Source organism: Cetorhinus maximus, chromosome 18, assembly GCF_964194155.1.
Source record: "Cetorhinus maximus chromosome 18, sCetMax3.hap1.1, whole genome shotgun sequence".
Lineage (NCBI taxonomy): Eukaryota > Metazoa > Chordata > Chondrichthyes > Lamniformes > Cetorhinidae > Cetorhinus > Cetorhinus maximus.
This window is the reverse complement of record NC_135896.1, coordinates 96,212,555-96,235,065: the sequence shown is the minus strand read 5'-3', so window position 1 is coordinate 96,235,065 and position 22,511 is coordinate 96,212,555. Positions and strand designations below refer to the sequence as shown.

Below are 22,511 nucleotides of genomic sequence, written 5' to 3'. Positions count from 1 at the left end.
ACCTTCAGGGACCTGTGGATATGCACACCAAGGTCCCTCTGATCATCAGTACTTTCCAGGGTCCTACCATTCGTTGTGTGAGCCCTTGCCTTGTTAGCCCTCCCCAAGTGCATTACCTCACACTTCTCCGGGTTAAATTCCATTTGCCACTGCTCTGCCCACCTGACCAGTCCATTGATATCCTCCTGCAGTTTATGGCTACACTCCTCACTATTTACCATCCTGCCAATTTTCGTGTCATCCATGAACTTCTTGATCATACCCCCTACATTTAAGTCCAAATCATTTATGTACACCACAAACAGCAAGGGCCCCAGCACCGAGCCCTGCGGAACCCTACTGGAAACAGAAACAGAAACATCCCTCTACATCACCCTCTGCTTCCTGCCCCTCAGCCAATTTTGGATCCAACGTGCCACTTTGTCTTGGATCCCATGGGCTCTTACTTTCTTGACCAGTCTGCCATGAGGGACCTTATCAAAAGCCTTGCTAAAGTCCATGTAGACCACGTCAAATGCATTACCCTCATCAACACTCCTGGTTACCTCCTCAAAAAATTCGATCAAATTTGTCAAACATGACCTTCCCTTAACAAATCCATGCCGACTATCCCTGATTGATCCGTGTCTCTCCGAGTGCAGATATATTCTGTCCCTCAGAATTCTTTCTAGTAACTTTCCCACCACCGAGGTTAGACTGACTGGCCTGTAATTTCCTGGTCTATCCCTTCCTCCCTTTTTCAATAATGGGACAACGTTAGCAATCCTCCAGTCCTCTGGCACCTCACCTATGGCCAGAGAGGGATTGAAAATTACTGCCTGGGCCCCTAATATCTCTTCCCTTGTCTCCCTCAACAGCCTGGGATACATCTCATCTAGCCCTGCGGATTTATCCACTTTTAAGGCCGCTAAACCCGCTAGTACCTCCTCTCTCTATGTTAATTTTCTCTAATATTTCACAGTCCTCCACCCTGATGTCTATACCTACGTCGTCCTTTTCCATTGTGAAGACCGATGCAAAGTATTCATTGAGGATTGTACCCATGTCTTCCGGGTCCACACACACATTACCTCTATGGTCCCTAATTGGCCCTACTCTTTCCTAGTTATTCTCTTGGTCTTTATATATTTAAAAAACCCCTTTGCATTTTCCTTTATTTTATCCACCAATGCTTTCTCATGCACTCTCTTAGCTTTCCTAATTTCCTTTTTAAGTGCCCCCCTGCACTTTTTACACTCCTCCAGGGACTCTGCCATATTGAGCCCTTGGTATCTGCCATAAGCCTCTCTTTTTTTCTTAATCCTAACCTTTATGTCCCTTCACATCCAGGGTTCTCTGGGCTTAGTTTCCGCTCCCCCCACCCCCCATTAGTCTTTACGGGAACATATTTGCCCTGTACTCTCACTATTTCCTCCTTGAATGCCTCCCACTGCTCTGACACAGTTTTATGTGCAAGTAACTGCTCCCAGTCCACTTGGGCCGAATCGTATTTCATCTTAGTAAAATTAGCCTTTCCCCAGTTTAGAACTTTTATTCCCAGCCCAACCTTATCCTTTTCCTAACTGTCCTAAATCTGAGTTACAGTCACTATCTCCAAAATGCTCCCCTACTGATAGGAATTCCATCTGCACGGGCTCATTTCTGAATATTAGGTCCAGAACTGGCCCCTCCCTTGTTGGGCTTTCTACGTACTGGCTAAAAAAAGTTCCCCAGGATGCAACTTAAGAATTTTGCTCCTTCCTTACCTTGCACACTAAAACTATCCAAGTTAATATTTGGGTAGTTAAAATCCCCTACTATTACTTCCTTATTATTCTTACACTTCTTTGAAATTTGATTACATATTTGATCCTCTATCTCTCCCTGACTGTTTGGGGGCCTATAGTACATGCCCAACAGCGTGTTTGCCCCTTTTGTGTTTTTTACTTCTACCCATATGGCCTCATTTGATGATCCTTCCAAGATATCATCCCTCCTCACTGCTATAATTGATTCCTTTATCAATATTGTGACCCTCCCACTCCTCTTCTATCCCCCTCTCCATCTCGTCTGAATACCCTATAACCAGGAGTGTTGAGCTGCCAATCCTGCCCTTTTTTTAGCCAAGTCTCGGTCATAGCTTTGATATCACACTCCCACATGCCTATCTGTGCCCTCAACTCGTCTGTCTTATTCCCCAGGCTCCTTGCGTAAAAATATATTCCATTTAGCCTTGTTAAATTCACTTCTTTCTTATATTTGCCTTCCAGACTCACTTACTAATGTTTTAACTTCTAATTCCATCTCAGCTTCTCTCCCCTCTGAACTTCTTTTCAGGATCCCACCCCTCTGCCAATTTAGTTTAAATCCGCCCCAACAGCGTTAGCAAACATCCCCGTGAGAATATTGGTCCCGTTCCAGTTCAGATGTAACTCGTCCAACTTGTACAGGTTCCACAGCCCCCAGAAATGATCCCAATGCCCCAGGAATCTAAAGCCCTCTCTCCTGCACCATCTCTCCAGCCACGCATTCATCTGCCCTGTCCTTCTGTTCTTATACTCACTACTGCGTGGCACCGTGAGTAATCTGGAGATTACTACCTTTGAAGTCCTGCTTTTCAATTTCCTATCTTCCCTAAAGTCTGCTTGCATTTCTCCATCATTTCTTTTTCTTCCTATGTCACTGGTCCCAACATGGACCACAACTTCTGGCTGTTCACCCTCCCACTTCAGAATGTCTTGCAGCTGCTCCGTGACATCCTTGACCCTGGCATCCGGGAGACAACATACCATCCTGGAGTCCTGTCTAAGGCCGCAGAAGCGCCTGTCTACTCCCCTCACTAATGAATCCCCTACCACTATTGCCCTTCCACACTTCTTCCTCCCCGCCCTGAGCAGCTGGACCACCCACAGTGCCATGGCCTTGGCCCTGGTTGGCCTCCACAGAGGAACCGTCACTCTCACCATTTTCCAAGGCCGAAAAATAGTTTGCGAGCGGGGTGGGGGATTCCCTCACTACCTGTCTGGTCTCCTTCTTCTGTCTGGCAGTCAACCATTCCCTCTCTGCTTGCACTTCCCTAAGCTGAAGGGTGACCACGTCCTGAAACATGCTATTCACGAACCTCTCAGCCTGATGAATGCACCGTAGCGCCCCCAGCTCCCGCTCAAGCTCCAAAACCCGGAGCTCGAGTTGCTCCAGTCAGAGGCACCTCCTGCACACATGGTCATCCAGAATGCCAGGAGCGTTCAGGGTTTCCCACATAGCACAGGATGTGCAAATCAAGGGACTGAGCTCGCCAGACATATCTTAACTAAATCAAATATGGACCCTTGCTTTTTATTTTATCCTTACTCTTACTTGAGTACAGACTAGATGCTAGATCCTCTAGATAGGCTAAATCTACTTTAAAAAATATATTCATTGTTCTTCAGCTGGTTCAACTCATGGTGGATAAGGAAAGAAGAACAGAACAGTTTTCACAGCCAACAAGTATAAGGGCATTGAATTCAGAAATGAACTCTGCCAAATCTAAAATCTCTTTCTGCTACTCCATTTGATAATAAACCTTCCAGACACCTTGTTGCTGGAAGCTGAAGTAGTTATCTGTGTCATATGCCATCGAGAAGGCAGTGCTCTGAATGCACAGAATCTGAAAGGTCTCCAGAATCCCAGCTGAAAATACTGAAAAGCAGGCGGTATGGTAAAAGATGGTGACAACAACTCAAAATAATAAAAGCTATTAACCCACGGTAGAGAAGCAAACTTTTCTGCCTCGCAAACCTCAGCTGAATCCTCTTCTTCTTTTGGCTTCTTTCATTTTAATTGGGGTCACCACAATGCCAGATGATCACCCTTCTCCATCTCCCCTTGTCAGTCACCGCTGTGTTTAAATCTCTCTTGTCACCCCATCTTTCCATCCGGTCTTAGGCTTTCCTCTTCTTCTTCCTGGCAGTCCCATTTCCATCCCTCGCCTCATCACACTTCCTCTCTCTCTCCGCAGCAGATGACCACACTATTTAAATATCTTCTCAACTACTTTCTTCGGTGTTCCCACAATTTTCACCAACCCCCTTTGTGCTGGTTCCTGATTTTGTCCTATCCCATTACTCCACACATCTATCTCAGCTCTGCATCTCATTAGTATCCAGTCATTGTTCTCTTTTCTTGACATTGCCCAAGTTTCTGCACTATATAACAAAGCCGTTCTCACACTGCCTTGTAGATTCTTCCTTTCAGTTTCAGTGATACTTTTCTACTATATATCATTCTACTGCACTTCTTCCAATTACTCCAACCAGAGCTAATCCATTCCTTAATTTCCATTCCCATACTTCCATCTCTGTCACAACTGACCGCAGGTACTTCGAACTACTCACCTTCTCCAAGTCTTCACTCATAATCTTTACACCTTCACGCTGATCCTCTTCCCTAGGCTCAAACTGACAGTCTATAAATTGGGTCTTTGGTCTACTCAGCACTATACGCCTGTCTTCCACAGCATTTCTCCAGCTGAAAGCTGAATCTGTACGATGAAAACCTACTGCAATTGCTTTGAATATTATTCTACCACACTGTCCAATAGAGTTATCAGGTCATTTACAGGCACAAGACGGGAAAAAATTTACTGAAGGTTTCCTCACTGTGATCTGCACTACAAGTTGAGGCTCCTGTCAAATTTTCCCTACCCACTCTCTAAAAGAAGCAATTTGGCTTCCAAGATAACTCCAACTAAAAGCACTCTTGCAGGAAATCAAAATATTGCAGATGCAAGAAATCTGAAATTAAAACAGAAAATGCTGGAAAAACTCAGCAGGTCTGGCAGCATCTGTGCAGCGATAAATAGAGTTAACATTTCAGGTTGATGGCTTTCCTACAGGGAGATGGTGGCAACATCACTGGACTATAATCCAGCGGCCCAGGCTAATGCTCTGGGGATATGGGTTCAAATCCCCCCTTGACACATGGTGGAATCTAAACTCAATTAATAATCATGAATATAAAGCTAGTCTCTAGAACAGTCACCATGGCAGCTTCCATTGATTGTTGTAAAAACCCATCTGGTTCACTAATGTCTTTTAGGGAAGGAAATCTGCCATCCCTACTTCGTCTGGCCCACATATGACTCCAGACCAACAGCTATGTGGTTGGCTCTTAACTGCCCTTAAATTGCCTGGCAAGCCACTCGGTTCAAGGGTAATTAGGGATGGGCAACAAATGCTGGCCTTACCAGTGATGCCCACATCCTTTGAACGAATAAAGAATTGGAAGAATTTGGAGATGTAACAGTTTTTAAGCAAGAGGAGAGGGAAAGGAGGGAAAGAGAGAACTAAAGGGAAGGTCTGTGATGGGTGGAAGGCAGGAATGATTTAATGGCAAAAGGATTGGTGGTGGAAGGCAAAAGGGAGTGGCAACGGGATAAGTAATGAAACAAAAATTAGGTCAGAGGAGCTGCGTGTCAACCGCAGAGCCATCAGCTGCACCTGCTTTTGAAAAAAATAAGACTAATGGTTATGGTCTGAAGTTAGTGAAATCAATGTTGAGTCCAGAAGGTTGTAAAGTGCCTGGCTGGAAGATGAGATGCTGTTACTCGAGCTTCTGTTGTGGTTCGTTGGAACAGTGTATGAGGCCAGGCTCAGAGCAGAAGTGGCATGAAGAATTAAAAGCACTCTTATGTTGCCCTGGTGTTTGCCTCCTGTGTAAGTACGGCAACCTCTGGGTGCCACTCTCCTTTCAGATTTATAGTTGTGTGAAGGTCACATTCTGCTTTGCAGGATGATTTGTCAGTGGATACAAAAGGGACCAGCAGCCCACATATAATTCCTTGAAACTGGCTCCCACGTAGACCCAAATTTTAATGGGATTAAGGTCCCATTGGTTCCTATAGCACAGGGTCAATTTCACTACAGGGTGCAACCGATAGAAGTAAACATTTGTCGCTACCATCTGACGTGACAAATGCGGGCTCACTCTTAAGTTTTAAGAAGAAATTGGATAGATACATGGATGGGAGAGGTCTGGAGGGTTATGGACTACGTGCAGGTCAATGGGACTAGCGGAATAATATTTCAGCACAGACTAGAAGGGCCGAATGGCCTGTTTTCTGTGCTGTAGTGTTCTATGGTTCTATGGTTCTCCCATTGAGTGCACTCTGATAGCATAAAATCAACCTAAAGCCAAGAATTCAGCATATTGGAACTCAAGCATAAAAGTGACTCTGATCATCATGAATGCATAACTGGGTACTAACCCAGCGCATGATCAGGCAACCAGACATAAAATAATCTAAGCTGTATCTAGCAACATGTCTCCACATCTCTAGGCAAAAAGAAACTAGCACTTTAATATATTTTTTAAAAATTTGACCTCACATTTGTTTTAGAACTATTTCCCAGAAAAATGTCCCTACCACTTGCTCAAATCAAATCGGCCAGCTCAGCACTGGCTGGGGCTCAAATTGGTGAAATTGTCAGCTAGCTCAGAAAGGACGAGCCACAGAGAGACAATTCCTTGTGTCATTTTTAAATGATTTCCATTACTGCTACTTAATGTTTTGAGTTTGAGCTCCAATCTAAACAATTCAATAATAACAATATAAAATAGAAACACTCTAAAAGGCTCACAATAATGTAAGAGGGAAAAATGTAAAAACACAGAATATATCAGGTCTACTAACCACAATTTAAATGAATCCTTTAAGAATGAGCCTTTCAAGTGTAAACAAGGAGAAACAATCAGTGGTTATAATATCAATTGCTCCTCTGATTAACAGACATTGCTATCCTTCAAACACAGCAATTAATTGGTCTATTATGTATGAAAGCATCCGTCATTGCCTGAACTGAACAGCTCATTATCAGCAGGGTCTTGATGCCATACATTCTCATTGTCCTGAGAGATTATGAGACATCTTGCCCTTTAAGATTTCTTTTCATCTTTTCACTTGTCCAATGTTATACAATTGTACTTGATAGAAGCTGTAACAGTGAACATGATGCACATACATCTACGTCCTGTTCTGTCTCTTCAAACTGAAAATGCAAAGCTGTAAACTTCCAGCAAAGCGCCGTGGTTCGATCTGTTGTGCTGATGAGCAGCAGACTATAATTGCTAAAGACAATGGTAACCAACAGAGCAAACAGAGAATGGAGAGCATGGCACAGGAGCTGTTGCAATAGTTGTATTTTTAAAAGATCATTGTGAATCTTTGAATTATTTCGGGTCAGTTGGTCTGGCCTTACAGTGTAAGCACAAATGACAGCTTTTAATTTTTTATAGCTGTCATGGTTGTTTCCCCATGCAGACTCTGAGGGAAAGTCTGAACCAACGTTGTGATCAGCAAAGATGAAAGAAAAGGGGCAAAGAGTTTACAAAGAAGGAATTCATCTGTAAGAAGAAGAATCTGCTAATATATGGATTTCACATTTGTGAGGTGGGGAAAAGATAACAGATGGGATACTGCACTACCCCCGTGCTTAGCCTCCGACCTTCAGACTCCGTTTTTAAATCTGCATTCCGTGTGCTGAAGAAAGCTGGTCAGTGAGGATGAAGCTGTGTGCATGTTTACTGCTATTTCGTAAGTAGGTTCTTTGATGTACAAATTGTAGTATTTTATTTAAAAATCAACTTGCACTGTTGGTGATTCTTAATGCACTTTTTTGCCAAGTAGCATGTTGCAAATCGGTCTGTTTAAACAGTATCTTAGCCATTTTAAAATATTTCCATTTGTATTTTGATCCCTAACACTCAGCCCTGCTTTGCTGGCAGACAATAAAACTCTTGACAGGCAATGCCATTTAATATCTCGTACTATTTGCATTCCTAAAAATAACCAGAAAACCCACAAGTGTACTATATAAACTTGTCAACTGCTTGGGAAAGATTTTTGAGTAAAATGAATTTAGGTCAAAAGGTACACATTTACTTTTACCCTATCACACGCTTAATCTATGAAATAACCATTATACATGGCCAGGTTAGGTAATTAACAAAATTCTATGTTCATAATTCAGTTGACCACACCCATTACAAAAACAAAATAATTACCACACATTTTCAAGTTATATAACCTAATTTTGTACTGAATGCACCTACAAGCCCCCACAGTCTCTTATCTCAACATACCATGTTATGCTTGCGGGCATAAAAAAATATTTGTCCTCAAATTTGCAGAGGGAAATATAGAACCATCATATAACTAAGATCAGAATAGCAACTATTACAGGAATGTCTTGCTCTCATTAAAACTTCACATGTAGATATGCAAAGCTTGTCTTCAGAAATAATCAGCCGATAACAGTAAATTTTTATTGCACAATAAATTTATCTATTCTGCTTTGACATCCTTCTTTTAAATCACAATAATACCTTGTAAAATTATATACTTTTACTCTTGGTGATGGGGGAGCAGAAAAGGTTGAAAAATCAATGGTCCCAGACTAGACAGAAATCATGTTGTGTTGCTGCATGCAGACCAGTGAATAAAGCTGACCAAATCTTCATGATGCTTTACCTGACTCATTCAGCTGGTTTATCTAACTTGCCCTTTCATTGCTGTTTCTGTTTGACTGCCCCAACAGTTAGTGTGATGCCCATTCTACTCCCTCAAGATCATGTTACCTACTGTGGTTCCACTGTCCATTCCTGGCTTTACTACATCTCATATCAGATTGAAACAGCAAATCACATATATAAAATCTAGGGAAAACATAACTGTCTGGTTGCACTGAGACAGAAGAGTCAGACTTGTTGGATATTTCTAAAAGCTCCTTAAAATAATATATTGCTTCAAATAATGTGCGGGATTACTTAAATCAAATGTACTCCAAAAAAGCAAAGTTTTTCACTTGAAAAGTACAAAAACAGAAGTTTATAATGAAACTAAACCTACAATTAAAAAAAGCACTAAGTATTTTCTCTCAATAGCTTAGTGGCAAGTGTACGCTGTCCAGTTGGTATTGAGCTATACACAATCGGAAAACTTCAGGTTTGTTCCCTACTGTGTTGAACCAACTGATCTTAGCCAAAGCCGAGGCGAGAATGTAACAAGGGAAAATAATGATTGGCTAAGGCAAACTCTTCCTATAGACTGCAGTGAACCACCTCTTGGACAGAGCACCTGAGCACATGTGGGGAATTATTAGGCTCAACTGAGACGCACTCTATAGTTAAATACATTCCTGATGTTGTTGTCCATGTTTAATTATGGAGTTTAAGTAAAATCTAACCATTGCCCCTTGACATTCAATGGCATTACCATCGCTGAATTCCTCACCATCAACATCCTGATGGTTACCACTGACCAGAAGCTGAACTGGACTAGTCATATAAATACTGTGGCTACGTGGTGAATAACTTAGCTCCTGACTCCCCAAAGCCTGTCCACTATCTACGAAGCACAGATCAGGAGTGTGATGGAATACTCTCCACTTGCCTGGATGAGTGCAGCTCCAACAATACTCAAGGAGTTTGACACCATCCAGGACAAAGCAGCCCGCTTGATTGGCACCCCATCCACATTCAATCTCTCCACCACCGACATACAGTGGTAGCAGTGTGTACCATCTACAAGATGCACTGCAGGAACTTACCAAGTCTCCTTAGACAGCACCTTCCAAACCCATGACCACTACCATCTAGAAGGACAAGGGCAGCAGATACATGCGAGTTCCCCTCCAAGTCACTCACCATCCTGACTTGGAAATATATCGCCGTTCCTTCACTGTCACTGGTCAAAATCCTGGAACTCTCTTCCTAACAGCACTGTGGGTGTCCCTATACCACATGGACTGCAGCGGTTCAAGAAAGCAGTTCATTACCACCTTCTCTGGGGCAATTAGGGATGGTCAATAAATGCTGGCCTAGCCAGCAACGCCCACATCCCATAAATGAACAAAAAAAAAAAATAGCTGTACTTCCAGGAGGCTACGAACAGCTATTGAACTATATCTCCACCTGAGCCATTAGATTCATGAATGGAAAATAAAGGGAAGATAGGGAAATCCAAGGATTTTGACTGTTCCAAAAGTATTAAAATCCTGGGATTGTCACTTTTTAAAGCAACTGGGGAAATAACATTATTACACTAATGGAACAGCATGCAAAATAGAAAGACAATGTTCACAGTTTAAGAATCATCTTCTCTGGACTGAATTCTGTTCTACACAAGCTCTAACAATGAATGATGAAAAGATTGAATGGGGTTAAAGACAAACATTTTATAATGTTTGCTTAAACATTGCTCATTTCCATCCTGGCTCCCTCTCTCTCGTACTGCTGTGATTCTAACCCACGTCTGTACCTTGAGTTTGACTTCCGCAATGGCTTAATAATGGACCCCTAATCTCCACCATCTACAAATAATCAAGAATGCTGCAGTCTCTGTCCTCTCACACACAAAAGCACCACAATTACATCTGCTGACTTTGCATACTCCAAAATAATCAATTGTCAGACTCTTGTCCTTGTATTCAAATCACTCCATGATCTTATTTGTCTTCTATCTCTTTAATCTCCTCCAGTTATACATAACTGCATGTCAGCCCTCTGACATAAAATTACTCCTCAGTCCTCTGGCTACTCTGCTCTTGCCTTCTGGAACCTCCTGAAGTGAGTTGAGGAGCAAAGCTTATGGATTTAAAATAATAGGCAATGGAGGGAAAATAAGGAGAAATTATTTCACACAGAGACTTGTAATAACGTGGAACAGACTACCCAAAAGGTTGGTGGAGTCAGATTCAATTGGAACTTCCAAAAGGCAATTGGACATATAATTGGAACAGGATTAATTTGCAGGGTTACGAGGAAGAAGCTGGGATGTGGTAATAAATTGGGCAGCTCTTTCAAAAAGCCTACACAAGCATAACGTGTTGAACAGCTTCTATCCGTACTATTAAACTATCTGCCTTGTCATCCCGATATTTCAAAAGTCTTCTCTTTGACTCTGCTTTTATCTCCCTGAGAGAGCCGTGAAACAGTGTGCAAGGAACACAACAGAAATGTAAGTCGTTGTATACGCTTTTGGCAAATGATTATTCTTTGTGAAGCATCAGAGACAACACACAGATTTATTTGCAATTCTTCTAGCATCCAAGTATCACAAATCACTACTGCTTTAAAACAGCCATAATTGGTGATAAAACTGCTATAAAATCATCCCAAGCTGTGCCCTTGGTACTATTCCATACATGGTGCCTGAGCATAGACTGTACTTCAATGCTATACAAGTGTACAGATAAAATCTTTCACAACCAGAAAGTAAATGCTTACAGATGAAACACAATAACTTCATGCAGTAGCCACCCAAAAAAAGCAAATATTCATTGCGGTATGGCATATCCCTCAAATCTCTTCATTTATCACACAAAGTATACATTTGCTTAAAACTTCCAAAAATCACAAAGTTATGTTTGCAATCTAACAGGCAGAGATAAAGAACTAGCATGCAATCAGAGGCTCAGCAGATTGATTGAGAAGGAAGCAGGAAGAAGTTAAGACCCCTGTGGAGAACATGGGAGGAAAGAAAGCAATAGTGACAGGGAGAGAACCAATGACGCAGCAAGACTGACGTAAAAGATGTCTTAAAAGCTGGTCCTGCAATTCCCAGCACTTTTTTCCCCATAATAGATAATTGCCCTAAATCAGTAGGGAAGCCTAAACAACTGACAAAAATGGTTTGGCATAGAAAGTGAATATATGAAGCATCATCGAACATTTAATTTTGAGGTAGAGGGCAGCTTATTTATCTCAGAAACGTTATTCATCATATTGCAGTCGAACATTCTCTACCACTTGACTATTTCTACCTCAGATTTCCAGCGCCGGCTCCTTAATGGTTTCTATGATTTGCAGTAGATTTCAAATGTCATTGGTGGGGAATGCTGCATGGTCAGGGGTGCTGCATTTTAGATGAGACATTAAACCCAGGTCCTGTCATCCTGCACTGGTGTATGTAAAATATTCCATGGCATTACTTACGGAAAAGAAGGAAGTTTTCCCAAGTGTCATGGCCAACTTTCCTCCCTGAACCATCATTACCAATGAGAGATTATCTGGTTATCCATTCATTGGCAGAAGCGACTTTGTCGTGCATATACTGCCTGCCACATTTACCAATCTAAAAACAGTGATTGACGGTAATCCACTATTGTACAATACTCTGGGACACCATGAAGCTGTGATAAATGCTGTATAAATGCAAATGCTTACATATAAACGTTTTTGTGTGCATTTGTATGCCACAATAAATATATTATAAAAGCGATCACACAGTAGGCATGCTAATGAAAAATTACATTTAAGATTATGCTAAATCATTAGCAACTTGCAAGTGGACATTTTTCTGGCATTTTGACTTTAAGTCGAAAGTACTTTGCCAGTGTCACAAACCAACAATTCATCAATTTAGTTTTCTAAAGTGCAGCCTTTTTGTCAGCCTCGCCATCAGCTTTATTTGTATTCCAACTACTTTGGCTGTTACATTGGCCAGTACAATATCAAATCCCTGTTTTATGGGCTGTGCACTTCATTTAATATAAAGAAAACAGCAGTTACAACAGATGTTACAATAAAATTAAAGCACAAAACGTTTTCAAAAACAGTTAGCTTCTTTATACCTACAATAACGTGCAATGCAGAAAATGCAATACATACTTTACATTAAAAGTATGGATAATTACATTGATCTTCAACTTTTATCACGGGCACCAACACCAGCTAGTACCATCCTCAAATCTGGCCAGAAATCTATAAAGCTGCAAATTGAGACCGAGATAAAATAGCACTAAGGCTCCACACATTATTTTGATATTGCTGAAAAGAGAGACAAGTTGCCAAGGCTTTTCATCTTGCACTCATCAAGGCATAAGCAACAATGCCAAATTTCAAACCATAACAGTGATAAGTTTGAAATTTGGTATTCTTGCATTTGTCCAGATCAGTGCACGAAGAAAAGCTTCAGTAACCCGCTTCCCTTTTCAGCAATATTCAAATTCTATGCTATGTTGCTTGAGTGAAAATACGACTAAGGAATCAGATAAACTGATCTTTTATTCATTTATTCATTCATCGATGTAAGCATTGCTGGCCAGGCCAGCATTTATTGCCCATCCTAATTGCCCTTGAGAAGGTGGTGGTGAACTGCCTTCTTGAACCGCTGCAGTCCATGTGGTGTAGGTACACCCACAGTGCTGCTAGGGAGGGAGTTCCAGGATTTTGACCCAGCGACAGTGAAGGAATGGTAATATATTTCCAAGTCAGGATAGTGAGTGACTTGGAGGGGAACTTTCAGGTGGTGGTGTTCCCATCTGTCTGCTGCCCTTGTCCTTCAAGATGGTAGCCATCATGGGTTCGGAAGGTGCTGTCAAAGGAGCCTTGGTGAGTTTCTGCAGTGCATCTTGTAGATGGTACACACTGCTGCCAATGTGCGTCGGTGGTGGAGCGAGTGAATGTTTGTGGAAGGGATGCCTATCAAGTGGGCTGCTTTGTCCTGGATGGTGTCAAGCTTCTTGAGTGTTGTTGCAGCTGCACTCATCCAGGCAAGTGGACAGTACCCCATCACACTCCTGACTTGTGCCTTGTAGATGGTGAACAGGCTTTGGGGAGTCAGGAGGTTAGTTACATGCCACAGGATTCCTAGCCTCTGACCTGCTCCTGTAGCCACAGTATTTATATGGTTAGTCCAGTTCAGTTTCTGGTCAATGGTAACCCCCCCCAGGATGGTGATGGTGGGAGATTCAGCGATGGTAATGCCATTGAATGTCATGGGGCGATGGTTAGATTCTCTCTTCTTGGAGATGGTCATTGTCTGGCACTTGTGTGCCACGAATGATACTTGCCACTTGACAGCCCAAGCCTGGATATTGTCCAGGTCTTGCTGCATTTGTCCATGGACTGCTTCAGTATCTGAGGAGTCGTGAATGGTACTGAGCATTGTGCAATCATCAGCGAACATCCCCATTTCTGACCTTATGATGGAAGGAAGGTCATTGATGAAGCAGCTGAAGATGGTTGGGCCGAGGACACTATCCTAAGGAACTCCTGCAGTGATGTCCTGGAACTGAGATGATTGACCTCCAACAACCACAACCATCTTCCTTTTGCTAAGTATGACTTCAACAGGCGGAGAGTTTTTCCCCTGATTCCCATTGACCCCAGTTTGCTAGGGCTCCTTAATGCCACACTCAGTCAAATGCTTCTTTGATGCCACGGGCAGTCACTCTCACCTTACCTGTGGAATTCAGCTCTTTGTCCATGTTTGAACCAAGGCTGTAATGAGGTCAGGAACTGAGCAGCCCTGGTGGAACCGAAACTGAGCGTCAGTGAACAGGTTATTGCTAAATGAGTGCCATTTGATAGAACTGTTGATGACCTCTTCCATCACTTTACTGATGATTGCGAGTAGGCTGATGGAGCAGTAATTGGCCAGGTTGGATCTTTCCTGCTTTTTGTGTACGGGACACACCTGGGCAAATTTCCACACTGTCAGGTAGATGCCAATGTTGTATCTGTACTGGAGTAGCTTGGCTGGGGGGCATGGCAAGTACTGCAGCGCAAGTCTTCGGTACTATTGCCAGAATATTGTCAGAGCCCATAGCCTTTGCAGTATCCAGTGCCTTCAACCATTTCTTGATATCATGTAGGGTGAATCAAATTGGCTGAAGACTGGCATCTGTGATGCTGAGGACCTCCAGAGGAGGCCGAGATGGATCATCCACTCAGCACTGCTGGCTGAAGATTGTTGCAAATTCTTCAGCCTTATCTTCTGCACTGTGCTGGGCTCCCCCATCATTGAATATGGGGACATTTGCAGACCCTCCTCCTCCAGTGAGTTGTGTAATCGTCCACCACCATTCATGATTGAATGTGGCAGGGCTGTAGAGCATAGATCTTATCCGTTGGTTGTGGAATCGCTTAGCTCTATCACTTGCTGCTTTAGCTGTTTGGTGTGCAAGTACTCCTGTGTTATAGCTTCACCTCATTTTTAGGTATGCTAGCTGCTACTCCTGGCATGCCCTCCTGCACGCTTCATCGAACCAAGGTTGATCCCCTGGCTTAGTAGTAATGGTAGAGTGAGGGATATGCCGAGCCACGAGGTTACAGATTGTGGTTGAGTACAATTCTGCTGCTGCTGATGGCCCACAGCACCTCATGGATGCCCAGTCTTGAGTTGCTAGATCTGTTCGAAATCTATCCCATTTAGCACAGTGGTAGTGAAGATGGGACTTTGTCTCCACAATGACTGTGCGGTGTTCACTCCTACTGATACTGTCATGGACAGATGCATCTTTAGTAGGCAGGTTGGTGAGGATGAGATCAAGTATGTTTTTCCCCCTCGTTGGTTTCCCCACCGCATCTATATCATAATCTATACTTATTCTTATGGACAGTGACTGACTTTAATATTAGTAGTATTTCATTGAAGGAATTTTGGTGTTTTGGACTGGAAATATTTCACACAGAAATGCTACTTAATCGGCCATGTTGTGTCATGCACTTCATTCACCGCTCCCAACAGAGAGGACAGTATCACAATATGATCAGCTCTTAACATTGTACTACACCCTCACTGAAAAAAAAATCACAAACTGTGATTATAACCAGTACATATATGAGTGCCCTCTCATTCTCAATCCTTTCACGAGTAGTAACAGTTTCTCCCTATCTACTCTGCCCTGACCCCTCATGATTTTATAGCGTGTACCAGAGCGTGTTTGACTCTATTCTTACTCAGAAATATTTCGAACCCTTCCGATGTAAACTGCCAGCCATTGTCAGCCACCAACACCTCTGGTAACCATAAATTGCAAATCAGGGTTGTGATAGGACATTCTCCAATGGCCTAGAAGAGTGAAGCTCCAGCAACTTTCAAGAAGCTCAAAACTATCCAGGTCAAAGTAGCCCATTGATTGATACCCCATCGATCATCTTAAAACCGTTCACTCCCTCCACCAATGGCAGCACTGTGCACCAAATACATGATGCACTGCAATGACTTGTCAAGCCTCCTTTGACAGCACCTTCCAAGCCTGCAACTTCTTCAACCTAGGACAAGTATATGGGAACACCATTACCTTAAAGTTCCCTTCCAAGTCACCCATTATCCTAACATTGGAACTGTATGGCGTTCCTTCATTGTCACTGAGTCAAAATCCTGGAACTCTTTCCCTGGGAGCACTCTGCGCTCGAGAAGGTGGTAATGAGCTGCCTACTTGATCCATTACAGTCCTTGTGGTAAAAGTTTATCCAGTTAGGGATGGGCAATAAATACTGGCCTTGTAAGCAACGCCCACACTGCATGAATGCATTAATTCAACCTTATAGCACTGCCAGCCCAAAAAAATTGTCAAGTTTATCAAATACAAGAGAGGTGTATGCAGATAACTAAACACAAACTATGCTGGAGATCTGAAATAAAAACAAAGTGCTGGAAAAACTCAGCAGGTCTGGCAACATCTGTGGAGAGAGAAACAGAGTTAATCCTTCAAGTCCAATATGACTCTCTGCCGAGGATGAAAGCAAAATACTGCGCATGCAGGAAATCTGAAATGAAAACAAAAAATGCTGGGAAAACTCAGCAGGTCTGGCAGCATCTGTGGAGAGAGAAACAGGGTTAATGCTCTGAAGAAGCGTCATACAGACTTGAAACATCTTTCCACAGATGCTGACAGACCTGCTGAGTTTTTCCAGCATTTTCCTTTTTTATTATGATTCTCTCCCTAGGTGCACTCTGGGTGAACTTTTCATATTGGGCTCAAAATGTTAACTCTGTTTCTCGCTCCACAGATGCTGACAAACCTGCTGAGTTTTTCCAGCATTTTCTGTTTTTATAACTAAATGCAGTTTTTCTCAGCAATCACTTAAGCGTGTTTGCCATAGTTATGCTTTTATTCCACTTAAACTCCAACATCGCATGAAAATCACGGAAATTCATATGCTCTATTTTTATTCTCTTGTAATAGTTTAGTTCTTGCAAGTAACCTATTTCAATCTTCATTCTCTCATATCTTTACCCCACTGTTAAATTCCACTTGATTCTTCTCTCTTGCTTTTCTTTCCTCTTTTTGTTTGATCTCACAAGTTATTTTCCAGACCACCAAATCAGTTAACGAACAATATGTTTGAGGTACCTGCTGATGTGATTCTGATTGAACAAGACGGTTGGCTGTGATTAAAAGCAGTGCAGTTTCATTCACACTTTGAATTGCTCTTAATCTTGGAGTGAGCTGACAAATTACCTGCAGAGGGCACCATTTGGATTCATGTGCTACCATTTGATAGTGCAGTGCAGCAATGTACTGCACAAGCTGGCCTTTTTTATTCTGGTGCTTCCTTTACAGCTCATATTATTATTTTCATATCATTATTTTATCATCTTTTCAACTTTCCAATCATATTATCTTATTCTCTCTTTTTGGTAGCAATATAGCTAGTGTTAAGCTCCTAAACAATCAGATCAAATCAGCCCAGGCTAAAGGATCTGGAGACAGCATAAAACTGGTGAGACAGCTATGAAGATGTACAGATTAATACTAGGGCACGTGGCAAGATACACTTTTTTTTTTAAGTAACCAGAATGTGCAATTGCAATTGAAAGCTGCTAGCTCTAGTATTCCTTCCTTATCTCACAGTATTTCTGAAACTTTCCCTCTTCAAAATTGTCAATGAACAACTTTTGAAAAAAGAAAACCTGATGTAAGCGAGGAACCTATTAGGGGCATCAACGAAATCTTTCAGAAAGCTGCTAAGCCAGATTTTGTGGTCAGCAGAGGGCAAGCAGCGCTTGCCGATTATTACAATCACAGCTTCCCCATGGACATTTAATATGGTTTAAATGGCAAGTTATGGTCATTAGGAGTCCAATACAGCACAGCATCCTCTACAGGGGATCTGTGGCTTGTGTGAACAAGGCAAGCAAAAACATGCTTTGAAGAAGAGTCATACGGACTTGAAACGTCAACTCTGTTTCTCTCTCCACAGATGCTGTCAGACCTGCTGAGTTTTTCCAACATTTTCTGCTTTTGTTTCAAGCAAAAACATGTCTCTTCAACCCATCAGATTGAAGAATCCTTATCCAAGCAGGCTGAGTGTAAACCAGGATGTGTCATTTTAAATACTTATATACGTTGGGAACACCGTCACCTGAAGTTCCCCGCCATGTCACATATCCTGATCTAGAGATATATTACCACTCCTGCACTTTTACTGTGTCAAAATCTTTGAACTCCTTGCCAAACTGCATTGTGGGTGTACCTAAACCACAAGTCTTACAGCGGTTCACGAAGGTGGCTCATGACAACCTTCTCAAGGGCAGTTAGTGATGGGCAGCAAATGCTGGCCTTGACAGTGACGCCCACATCCCATGAACAAATTTTAAAAAGTTAACTCAATGCCAAATCATGTACATGAAGTGAAATAAAGGGCAGGAAAGAAAGATGGGATTAAGACATAGAAAGTTTTTTTAAAGTTTCACTTCAATTTTTTTTAAAAAAACAATATTACAATGCAAAGGATTGAGACTCTACACTTGCAATAGTTAACTTTCAGTGCCAGAGAGGTTGTCTGGCAGTAATCAAGAATTATTACCCACTTAAAAATTCACTTACACTTGAACAGACCAGCCCTAACTTTTTCTGGTATAGGGTAAATCATGGGTAAGTACCACAAATTCGTACCCTTACGGAATTCCAATGTCAAGTCTATCAGATGAGATGATGCAATGCAGCTTGTGAGGAGATGGGCAAATTAGACAGCAACTTCCAGGTTTCCATGTTTACACATGTGCGAATGCCAGAAATTGTTGTCCGAGTTGGACCATAATAATGGAGAGCGCTGATAAGACTTTTCTTCTATAAAAGAAGTTTGCAATTAATATGAGGTTGAATGGACATTTTATCACACTTAGATGTTTGCAATCTCTGCTTCACTGAGATGGCTGGTCAGTGGGCAGCAACAGGAGCACTACAACTGGACTCAGCGCCCCTAGGCTGACACTGGGGATTGGGAGGAACTCAGATAGAGTTGCAACTCCTGATTGCTGCTGCTAAGTGTGCACTAAAAGAGATGACATGAGGACATGTTTCAGCTTGGCTATAATGCATTCCAAAGGCAAATAGGAACTTACAAAAAGAAGCATTAAAAGCAACAAGCTCATCAGTTTCAACCTGCTCAGCAGGCAGTGCAATTTCATGCATCTTCCTTCCTAAGAGCTGGTAATCCTAACCGTTGACACAGACAAGCAAAGCTACAGTCAATTTCAGAAAATTGTTCCCCAACTCCATGTAAGGTATGACAGAGAATGTCATGGTTATCCATGAAGCAACACTATGGACCAAACCTAAATGCAATACACCAAATGCCAAAGTATCAAATTTTTATATTACTTAAGTATTTGGCTTTTGGTGTTGAACTTCACACATTTAGCAAGATTTCCAAAAATCCTGTTTGTTTATCCTATGACTATCTCGCATTGTCCGTGAACCTTTAACAACTACCCAAGACTTTCCCTGCACTTAATTTAGAGGGCACCCATGCATTGAGTTATCGTGCCTGAAGTTGCCTAGCCCAACGTACACGGCAAATGTCATTTCATAAGGAAAAAAATGTATCATTCACTTTAACTTAATTAAATCAGCTGACAATCTAATAGTCTCCTCCTTATTGCCAATCTATGCAAATACTTTTGCATCTACAGCTGAAGACTTAATTAGATTAATTGCAAAAAAAAAATTCCAAATGGTGGAAAGCTGAAATGAAAATAGGAAATGCTGCAACTATGCATCACGTCTATCAACATCTGAAAAGGGAAAAAACATACTCTGATAGTTTGGGTCAGTACCTTTCATTAGAACTGGAAGCTAAAAGATCAACAAGCATTTTATGAAGGTTGAAAAAAGGGACGGGAGATAGAGTGGAAATAGATCAATAAAAATGCCTATAACAGAGGGAAACCTCCCGGTTTCAATGACCAGTAAACTGTTAAATAAACTGTGAATTAATGAAGAGATATAAAAGGACAAAAAGTCACAAATACCTAAGGAAAATGAAGCAATCAAACAGAGTAATCTATTTTTTGGGCGACCTTAGTTGCAGACAGAATGTTAAGCCAAGGTACTGGTCGAACTCTCATCTCTTCTTCGAATATTGTAGTCAGATCTTTTACAATAACCTGAAGCTGGGGCAAGGGGAAGTGAGAGACTACAGCAGAGGCAACTGAAAACATGGTCTCAATCTTAGTAACAAAGAATCCATGAGCTCGTCCCTCATGTAGGTGAGGGTGGCGAGAGCAACAGAGAAGTCTTTAAAAGGGATAATTGGTAATGCAATAAAGAAGCCAAGGATTCTTTGCACGATTAATCTGGAGTAATGAGCAATTTTGCAGAGGGCAGTGAGGTCTGCTTGTTGTGGTCCAGTCAGATAGGGCAATGGATGATTAAACCAGTTGTATCCAGATATGCTGAAGTTCCTTAGACTTGAGGAAGCAAAGAGGCCTCAACTAATGCATCTTTCACTTTCAATTTTCTATAATAAAAAACAATATTGAAGATTGCATTTCAAATGCAACTCAAAAAGAATTTCTATTTAAAGTCTGAAATTTGTTAAGCAGCTTAACCTATTTTATATACATTTGAAGAACAGAGGTGTCCTACCTGCAGAACTCAGCAGCACATTGAAATCTGTACCTCGCGAAGGTTCATCACTATCTTCAAGTTCCTTTTCTTCAGTTTTGTATCTATCCCAGTTTGAAACTATCTGTCTTCTAGAAAATTCATTTGGTTGATCATAATCTTCCTTAATGTCCACATCATCTTCATCCTTCCAAATTAAAAAGACATAAATAGTGTAACAAAACATGCTTGGGATACATAATCCTTATAGTGTTAACAGACTCAACATCCAACATGTAACATACTTTAGGTGTTCCAGCAAGGACTTGTGATTATTTCTTTGACTGTGCAAAAACATACATGTAAAAAGAACATAATCTCACTCAACTTCATACTGCAATGAAACCTGCGCAGGCTACCTCAATTCCTTACAGGCAAAGTGAAACCATTGTTATCATTACCACTGTGAATAATTGAGGCAGAATTGGTTTGCAGACACTGAATATGACACTAACATAACAGCGTACCCAAAATATAACCATCCACCAACCAACCCTTGACGATTGAAGGGGTTGGAGATGAAGCTTTGATTCATTGAATTTCATGAGGTTCACTTTGAGCTTCACAATCGAACTCGACTGGTGTCTGTATAGCTCAGAAATCTCCACAGGTATATATTATGGCTTTGGTTGGTTAGGTAGTTAGGTAATATTTCAAAGCAAGCTGTTCTGCTGCATATGGAGAACAGTGAAATCTAAGTAATGAATTTTGATCTAACCTGTGCTTCTACAACTTTTTTTTAGAAAATTCAGCTTAATTTTTCCTGAGCTAAACAGTCTCCAGTATAGTATTGTGCCAGTTTGAAGAGATCAGGAATGAATGATGCCATCCTATAATATTTACAGAGCTCACTCAATGGTAAAAGGGTTCACTGTTCACCCTTTGGCCAGCAATTTAACAAATAAAGTTCAGTTTCAGGAATCACTGGCATGTCAATGGAAAGAGTACTAAGAAGCCAAAATTGTAACAATGGAATTAAATTGTAATCATCATAATTTTACATTCAACTGAAACACACCAAAATTGCTCCAGGAGATAATTAAGGTGCTTGAGAACTATCAAGTCGGTTTATAACATATCTTGATTTTCAAAATAACTCCACTTGCATTTTTTAAATTGGTTTATGAAATTAGTGAAAATTAGCCAATTACATCAAAAGATTAAATGGCAAAAGAAACTCCATCCAAGAGCAAAGAGCTACTACACATTTGGGTCCACTATAGATAGCATTAATTCTAAGGGATAACAGACCTCCCAGGCTTCATAAAAATCACATACTTCAAAACTGTACTCAAAAAAGATAACAACGACCTGGGAATACAGTAAAATTTAAGCCTTCCTGTTGTGGCACCTCCAAAACTACGCCTATATATTTACTGGTGCTTAGTTACTCTTCTCACTCTTCCTTTACAGTATTGCACTGATTATCAGATTATAAACTTCACTTAGCTCAAAGCACGCTTGCCTCTGAATCAGGAAATTTTGGATTTGAACCCATTTCTTAACTGTGCACATAAGCTAAGCCATCAATCCATTGCAGTACTAAGGGAGTGCTGCCAGCCCTCAATAAGAAAATAAATAAATACCTGCTACAGGACAAGTTAAAGATCCCAGGGCATATCTGGAGGAGTAGGAAGTTAACCGTGCGTCCTAATCATGGACTCTCAATCAACGCGACCAAATAAAAAACAAGCTAGCTAGTCATTTATGTCTTTGCTGTTTGTGGGATCTCACTGTGCAAAATATGGCTGCCACATTTATCAACACAGTAAAAGTGGCAGTACTTCAAAGTACTTCATTTTATGTGAAGTGTTTTGTGAAGCTCAGGAATCATGACAAGGCATTATGCACCTGCAAAGCCTCCTCATCAGG

At 41.4% G+C, this 22,511-nt stretch overlaps 1 protein-coding gene across 1 annotated transcript in view; it reads right to left on the bottom strand.

The window, feature by feature from the left end:
- The window catches only part of aven (apoptosis, caspase activation inhibitor), an 86,384-nt gene that overhangs the window by 51,932 nt on the left and 11,941 nt on the right, over window positions 1–22,511 (bottom strand). Inside the window, exon 2 of the mRNA XM_078563244.1 lies at window positions 20,622–20,787. Within this exon, the coding sequence (XP_078419370.1) occupies window positions 20,622–20,787 (166 nt within the window). The remainder of the gene's footprint in view (window positions 1–20,621; window positions 20,788–22,511) is intronic.